The 8487-nt window shown below is 41.1% G+C and overlaps 2 protein-coding genes across 2 annotated transcripts; one reads left to right on the forward strand and one right to left on the reverse strand.

The window, feature by feature from the left end:
• The first annotated feature begins 166 nt into the window (after positions 1 to 166).
• On the forward strand, positions 167 to 4474 carry stmn2a (stathmin 2a). The gene is made up of 5 exons (XM_044357969.1): positions 167 to 307; positions 2214 to 2309; positions 2483 to 2655; positions 2746 to 2937; positions 3070 to 4474. The coding sequence occupies exons 1-5, from the start codon at positions 289 to 291 to the stop codon at positions 3127 to 3129; spliced, it is 540 nt and encodes a 179-aa protein (XP_044213904.1). The 5' UTR covers positions 167 to 288; the 3' UTR covers positions 3130 to 4474.
• A 1078-nt stretch (positions 4475 to 5552) lies between these two features.
• LOC122987362 (hairy/enhancer-of-split related with YRPW motif protein 1-like) lies at positions 5553 to 7660 on the reverse strand. Its single transcript, XM_044359208.1, has 5 exons — positions 7470 to 7660; positions 7266 to 7338; positions 7071 to 7154; positions 6842 to 6923; positions 5553 to 6721 (listed from the first exon to the last, which is right to left on the reverse strand). The coding sequence occupies exons 1-5, from the start codon at positions 7553 to 7555 to the stop codon at positions 6108 to 6110; spliced, it is 939 nt and encodes a 312-aa protein (XP_044215143.1). The 5' UTR covers positions 7556 to 7660; the 3' UTR covers positions 5553 to 6107.
• Positions 7661 to 8487: the final 827 nt, after the last annotated feature.

Raw genomic sequence — 8487 nt, forward strand, 5'->3', positions numbered from 1 at the left:
AGTTGAACTTATATTAATCTTAAAACATTTCTTGAAGGGATTCTAAGATTAAAGTGGACGGTCTGACTAATTGCAAGTCATTTCTAATAATTTTGACATGTTTTTAAATTTTTTTTATGGCTGCGCGTCAGAGCACAGAGGAGGGTCTATTTGCGCGCTCCCGTACGTGCCCACCTCCTGTCTGCCATCCGATCCTAACCCGGTCTGTTCGCTGACTCAGTGCCTTAAGCAGCATCACCGTTCACCTGAACAGAGCTACAGCATCCTCTCCGGAGAAATACATCAGCCATGGCCAAAACAGCAACCGGTAAGCATGTTCAGAGTAGTAATGTTAAAGCTGATGCATGGATGGATGGATATATAGATTGATGGGCTTGTGACAGATGCATCCTTTCTGGAGGCTGTAGACCCCATCTCGGCCCGGTGTAGTCTACCGGCTGGTGGTCGTGTGAGAAATATTCTCTTTTGAACGATTAAAACCAAATACGATCACTCACCTTATGATATTTTTCTGTCGACTGGGTTTATTGTCTTAAGAATCTGGTTTATCATAGCAAGAATATGAAAGACGAGCATCCTCCGTCATTAATAGGTTACCAAAACGTCTCCTTCATTATCCTCTTCTATGTTAATGTGTTTGTCCTCATTTGCTTTGATTTTATATTGTGTAACAGCGTATAATTAGACAGCATGAATTGGTCCTAGACAGCTTTATTTACAACGCTGCACCTGCGGTTCAGGCTACAGCGGCCCCGACATGCAGCATAATGCAGACGGACCCCACCCAAGATGCTGAGCTGCCCACCATTTAGCCGACAGCAAAGCTCAGAGGGCTCCATCAGTCTGACTATTGTACTGCTGTGCTATAAGTAAACCTGCACAGCCCCAACTAGTTGTTTTAAAACGTTTTTTTTTCTGTAACCTGAACGTTTTCTGATTGCTTCATCGGTTCATTTATTTTGGGATTGCTCCTTTTTTATTCATGTCTACAGCTTTCCTCATATCCTCCTTGTCAAGGATGCATCACCAGCTATGACAGATGTGCTGCTATTTATTTTGCAAAAAGGGTATATTAACAGATTAAAAGGCTTCAATTGGGCCTACGAGTTAACACACTGACCCTTATACTAACAGATAAGACTTAGATTACAGTGTGCATTAGTCATCCCTGCTCGTTTTTGTTGTATGCCAGGCCTTAAGCATATTTGTTTTCATTAGTTTGTTGAGCTGTACATATGTAAAAAATTTATGGCGCCTTAATATAATCAGCCCATTTCGAAAATACAGTATGGTGTGCAGACTGGCTTCATTATGGTATGCATGGTGGCAAAGATGTAGCAGAGGAGACAGGTGTATGGCAGGGTGGGAGGCAGGCCAGCCCTGCAGCAAGTGGGCCGCCTCACACCCTGGCCTTTGCAGCAGAAGGCTTAGCAGCACTGACAATCTGTAGTCCTCTCTGAACAGCCAGGTGGGCACTTTGTCAAATACAAGCATTCAAAAAGTGACCAAATTTGTAGATGAGAATTAATATATTGCAATGAACTGATGAAGACACATCTTAGCCCAGATTTAATAAAAAAGAGTCAAGATCATTAATCAGCTGTGTTCGACAGCTATGACACCAACACTCACACAATGCAGGGTGGGTTAAGATGGATAAATGTTGCTGCCTCTGATTATTGTGACTATGACACAGGACAAACTGCTGAGAATTCAACAGGAAATGAAATCACTTGACACACAGGCCTGTCCTGCCTATCACTCATCTGCAGATTTAAAGGAGATAATGGACAAGGCATTTTGTTTGAAACGATTCACAAACATGCTGTTATTATAACATCCAATAAAGTAAAAGTAATGCTTGTCTCATCCCTCTTATGAAAGAATCTTCGTTTAATCATCCTCACCAAAGACATCCATCCAATAAATTATTAAGCAACATGGCACTTATGTGCATTTTAGACATCTAATGGATCATTAAAGCAGTGGTCGCCTGATGCTAATTGGTACATTGAGCATTTTTTCCTTTACTAACGGGTAATATTTTAATTTGGGAATACCTCAAGTATATTTATTCATTTGTGACATTGTTTGTGCGGCTTTATTTGATAGTGAGGTAATCTTAGCTGGGTATTAATTTGCATGTTTTACTGCTTTCATTAGTAACACACAGAGACTCACCTGGATGCTATGGTGTGTTTATGTTCCCACAGCATACAAAGAGAAGATGAAGGAGCTGTCTGTCCTCTCCCTCATCTGCTCCTGCTTCTACCCAGAGACACGCAACAAGCTCATGGGTGAATTTGAAGGTATGGATCAGCTCAAATATTGATTTTCTTTTGGATCAAACATATTACCCCTCCCCCCCATGGATGTTTTATCTGTCTTGTAAATATAGACATTAGTAATAATGACACATTATTGTACTGATATATTGTATTATTGAACATTGATTTTGTAATTGTAATTGTGTGCTTTACAGACATGGAGGTGAAAACTTTAAACAAGCGGGCCTCTGGCCAGGCTTTCGAGGTGATTCTCAAGCCTCTGTCTCCAGTATCGGATGTAACCCACAGTCTCCCTTCACCCCCCAAGAGGGCCATCTCCTTGGAGGAAATTGAGAAGAAACTGGAGGCTGCTGAAGATCGGAGGAGGGTGAGTATTTCTCCTTTGTCAAGTGGCTTTCGGTTGTTAAACCAATCAAAATGAATCAATCAGTCTGTTATTTTTACTGTGTGTTTTTAGTCCCAAGAAGCCCAGTTGCTGAAGGCTTTGGCAGAAAAGAGGGAGCATGAGAGGGACGTGTTGCTAAAGGCCATGGAAGAGAACAGCAACTTCAGCAAGATGGCCGAGGAGAAGCTCCAGATGAAAATGGAGCAGATCAAGGAGAACCGTGAAGCCTATCTGGCAGCCATGCTTGAGCGTCTACAGGAGAAGGTGAGAAATGCAGAATTCATATTTGTCACCTGCAAAAAAAACAAAAAAACAGTCAGAGTCTGCTGTGTCGATCACAGGGTGCTGTCCTGACGATTAATAACTCTTGCTGTGTTGCTCTCTGGTGTTTACTAGGAGAGACATGCAGCTGTGGTGCGCAGGAACAAAGAGCTGAAGGAAGAGCTGACAGCATGAGCATCTCACGAGTCCTGACTTCCATGGTCCATCTACGTCCCTACATCCAGCCCCCTTCCCCGCCCTGCTCCCATCCCTCTCCAGAACAGACACCCGACCCTGGAGCCCGATAGGTGGAGGACCTCACCACCACATCACAACACACCACACCACAATACTCACCACTATCAGTATTATCAATGGATACAAACATCAGTAACACTCATCTTGAGAACTGAATGGATTTCTTGATTTTAGAGAAAATGCGAGAATATGGCTATTATTATTTTGTAAATACCTTTTTTTTTCAAATCTATCTATCTATCTATCTATCTATCTATCTATCTATCTATCTATCTATCTATCTATCTATCTATCTATCTATGATGGTAGGTGAAGTACATACAAAGGTTGTAATGTGCTCCACTGTACAATTCAAACATTTTGTTTGTAATTGATTAACGTTTCAGTTCTTGAAATTTGACTCTACAACCATTTTTCTTGTGAAAGCCTTTGGTGTTGTGAGTTGGCTGTAGATTGACATTTGCAGTGTTTCCTGATGATGTCATGATGATGATGATGTTTCTGTGTCTTTGTGAAGAATGACGGTTGGTGTATCTAGAATGCAGACTCCTCAAGATTTCAACGTATCCCACCTGTATCTTCCGCACGCACGCCTACTCATTCTCAGCACACACGCTTGGAATTTAATAATACGCCAAACCCACAGATTTAAAAAGTGTCCACTTCCTCTGAAACTGAGCTTGATAATGAACTTGATAGGTGCTTTACTATGATAATTAAGAATGTCTATGCCCAATGGGAGCAACTGTTTATAAACTTGCAGATTCCAACTTAACCTGACAATTCCATTTCTCAATGAATCCATCTTTAGCCGACTCAATCGCTCTGTTATGTACACAGTATTTGGGGATTAATCTCTTTAATGTTATGACACCATACTGGTACCACGCATAGTGTCTTGGACAGTGGAATGTGCCGTTGCTCCCACCTTGATATTGATAGCGTGAACATAACGTATGTCTGCGTGGGTGTGTGAGTTTACCATAAGGCATCATTAGCATCTGCTCTCTGTAGGGGTTTAGATAGAGAATGGATGCAGGATGCTTTACATTCAGCACACTGAACTAGTCTCTTTTTAATATACAATACCACTGATAACTGCCTGCATCCTCTTGCTGCTTGTGTTTCTCCCTTCATATATTTCTCTGTGAAAGCTTTGCTGAATAAAGGTTTGGGGTTCTGTGAACATGGCATGCACCATCTAATAATTTTTCTGTGCTAAAAGACGAGGGAAAATGTAAACTGCCAAATAAAAGAACAAGTTATCTACTGATCCTGAAAATCACAGTCTTCCCCCAGACAGTTTTTCATGTATGTCTTCTGTGATAATGTGAATATAATACTGGTTTACTCCTCAAAGGTTCAGACTAACATAAACATAAAATGAATGGACGATCAGCCATCACACATGCACGAGACAAACAAAAGGTGCAGTCTTCCACCAGTAGGTGGCAGTGACAGATTTATTTGGACTAAAGAAACCCTGCTGGAACCCATACCCTCCAAAAGAAGGACAAAAGTTCACCATTTGCCAAATACTGAAGAAATATCATGACAAAAACACAAATAGAGTGGAGCAATGATCTGTTAATGAGAATCATGAGGATTTGGAATTGAAATAATGGTCCTATTTTGAGGGAGCAGGGCTTGTGTCATTTATCAGCACTAGAAAGACATCACTTTCATATATGCTGCTTTAAATTGACTGAGAGTTCTCAAAGGAAGATATCTTTTTATTAATAGATTAAGCCCTCAGGGGACAAACACAGACAGTGACTACCAGACCAGGAAACCTGAGGTGCTGAATGGATGGAGTGATTAAAACAATGAACCCCTGAAAAAACTGTGTCACCAAGATTGTACTAGAAACAACACCTCAGAGCTGAGCAGTGATTTATTGGTCCAGCTGTCTGTGTGTTGCTGTTACTTTTTACCGCTTTCCTCCAATGTCCCCATCCTGTTCACACTATTGTCTCCGTTTCAGACCAACCCAAGCTGGTGAGGTCAGGGCAACATTGTAAAGGATTTCCTCTGGGCTCTTAATGATTTCCTGGGTATTCATAAGGGCAACAATGCTCTCGGATTGGGTTACTTACCTGGCACACAGTGAAGGAATTGCCTTTCAGTCAATAACCGGGTCCTCATTAGCTCATTATTAACTTCTGTGGGATTGCAGCAAAAATGCACCTGCAGATTATGATTCATTTGGGAAGATATGATCTTAATCACTAGGAGATCACATAGTCTGCGGTTATATAGGAGTTTGTAGCATGAATGTAGAAAAAATAGCCACCTATTATACATTATGAACTACAAACAAAACAGAATCAAAAGGAGTAAATGCAACAGAAACAGACACATTGGTGTAAATCTATATTTTATACTTTTAAGTTCAATTTATTGGTACAAAAATATTACAAATAGATACAAAAATGCAAGTGTCGAATTGTCAAGCAGTTAGTTTTCCAAATGTGGTGCATATAATATGCATATTCTCTTGCATGTAGTTCTGAAAAAGGCCAAATTAAGTAACTCAACATTATGTTAAATACAGACATCTGTGCTCGACAAATGTAGAAGTTTCAGTATCTGGTCTAAAAAATATTACCTCTAATTTGTGCTTACAGTACATCTATTTATGGCCCATACTATCATCATACCAGTCCTCAACCTGGAGACAGTGCATGTTCGCTAAATTAGTTATCAATTTCAATGAATAACATAAAATCATCCTTTCTTGATAAGAAAACGCTGAGAGGAGATTACATCCTTCAGCCACTTCTCTCACTTATTCTTAATTCTTAATAAAATAAAATCAGTTCAATTGTTCACCTGTGTTTTATTGCTATAAAAAACAGATGAGGTCTGTAATAGTGGGCACAGCTCAGCTGTTGCCTTCAGTCCAGTTGTTGGCTTCAGAAGGCCCCGATCTCCGTGCCCCAAGGCCTGTACGGCTTTGACAGGGTGGAGGAGGGGCTCACTGTGCTGATGGCCGTCGGGGAGACTAGGGGGAAAGCACCGAAGGACAGGGGGAAGGCCGAAAGCGAGGAGAGGGATGAGAGGAGAGGTGGCGAAAGCTTGGATGTTGGCACAGGCAGACTGAGGGGCAGCGAGCCGCTGGGAGGCATCCTGAGGGACTCTGTGGGGGGCAAGACACTGAGTCTGGATGTCCCAGATGCCTCAGTGGAGGAGGAGGAAGATGTAGAAGAGGAGGAGGAGGAGGAAGAGGAGGGTGGGCTACTGTTGTTTCTGGATGCAGGTGTCCTGCCCTGGGGGTGTTGTAGGAGGAGGGGGTGGGCGAGATGGGCAGGGGCAGTTCCGTATGCAGAGCCCCAGGCTAAGTGTTCCAGTCCAGTGTGCACCTCCCTCTGAGAGGCGTAGTTGCTAAGGTGGGACACCAAGCGTAGGCGGAGGGGGTCTGTGTTGTCCCGACCCTCTATGATGCTCAGGAAGCGAGCTGTCTCTGCCAGGCACTCCCTGAAGCCCAGGCTGCGGTAATCCTTCGCAAGAGCATGAGCCTCAAAGAAACCTGTCAGGGAGGGAGTCAGAGAGTTAGAAACATGTGATTTACAGCATATCATGTTATCATGACTTAGTGAAAAAGGACATGATTTTAATTCAAAGTCCAAGAATATGTAATTTAGCTTACCTTTGCCACCAGATGCATGAAGCATCTTCAAATGGTCCACAGTCATTTGCAATATTTCTGCTTTTTCCAATTTTGCTGATCCCTGAAAAGAAACAGAGAGAAAAGAATAGTGTTACGTTAAATTATATCAATATTTCCGTCTGATCTTTTTTTTTTTTTTTTTTAAATCAGGCGACCATCTAAAAATGAACAGGCAAATGAGGCAAGAATAGAAGTATAAGCATTGTACCTGTTTCTCAAAAGCACTTGGCACCAATCTCCTCAACTCTGACAGACTGTTATTGATTCGGTCACGTCGCCGTTTCTCAATAATCTGTAAAGGGGGTAAAAGGAAAAATAATGAGGTTACAAGTGGTGGGAAAAGTGGTATTTATGAAACAGCAGTGCGAAACTTGTTGGCACCAGAGATAATGAACTGACTTACCCCTCTGCGTCTTTTTCTGGCTTGAACTTGAGTGGTTGTGGAGGGAGACATCGAGCCGTGAGAATCAAGCTGACTGAGAAGCAAAACAACATTTTTTAATTGAAACAATTAAACTTAAAATGAATTAAAGTTGAAATGTTGCATTGTAGTGAATTAAAATGAACGACACAATACAGAACTTATACTGTGAAATATTTAACATACCCATTTTCATCGCCGCTGTCTTTCTCCACTTCAACGTTGTCGTCCAGGTCGCTCTCCGATGAGCTGTAGTTGTGGCTTCGCTTCATTTTTTCACTTCACTGATCCAAATAGTCCTTGCAGAGAAAAGCTCCAGTGGTGCACTGACAGCAGTGTGTCTGGATCTGCTTCTCCTGTGATCATTTTCACTTCGGGGGGGAGGGGGCGGGGTCTCCGGAGTGATGTGGGCGGTGCTCGACAAACCTTAAGCCTGTTAAAATCGAGCTGGCATTTGAGTGACATGAGCTTTAAAAAAAGCAGCTCAGAGAGAAGGAAACTCTAATGAAGGTATTGAAACTTTAAATTAATATGTAATGCATTATTAAAAAAAAAAAAAGTTTAAAAAAAATGACATTCATGATGTAATTTCCCTGTAATAATAATAATTAAACAAATTAAAAAATCAGAAATCCATGTAAGCCCCCCTGTATGACAAAAATTAGGAGCATGAGAGCACATATATCAAGCAGCACTGAGCCCAGCCATGAACAAATCAAAGAGCAAGTGCAAAATAAAATAAATAAGTTCATATGTAAATCATGTGAAAAATAAAAGTCATATGCGGATAAAAGACATAAGCTTATATAATGCAGGTGACATTTTAAGTAAAAGAAATAACCACATATATAAATGATCTCATATAAAGCAGATAGAATGCCAGATAAAACTGCAAAATACATGAGAGTGCATATAAAAATACTAAAATGATGATACTAAAAACAAGCACAATTAAAATTTGTATTGACAAACAAAGAGAGGAAATATGAAAGTGACGTGATAATGGAAAAGTAAAATATTGTTAAGTGTAGGCCGTCTTGTAAAAGTGAGTTTTAAAGAGGCACTTAAAAGCTGCAGTGAAGTCTGCCGATCTCACACTGAGTGGAAGGCTGTTCCACAGCCGAGGAGCCATAACCCGAAAACATGCCTTTGGTTTTCAGTCTGGTTGGTGGAGCAACTAAAAGTTTATGATCAGCTGATCTTA

Source organism: Thunnus albacares, chromosome 8 (assembly GCF_914725855.1).
Source record: "Thunnus albacares chromosome 8, fThuAlb1.1, whole genome shotgun sequence".
Taxonomy (NCBI): domain Eukaryota; kingdom Metazoa; phylum Chordata; class Actinopteri; order Scombriformes; family Scombridae; genus Thunnus; species Thunnus albacares.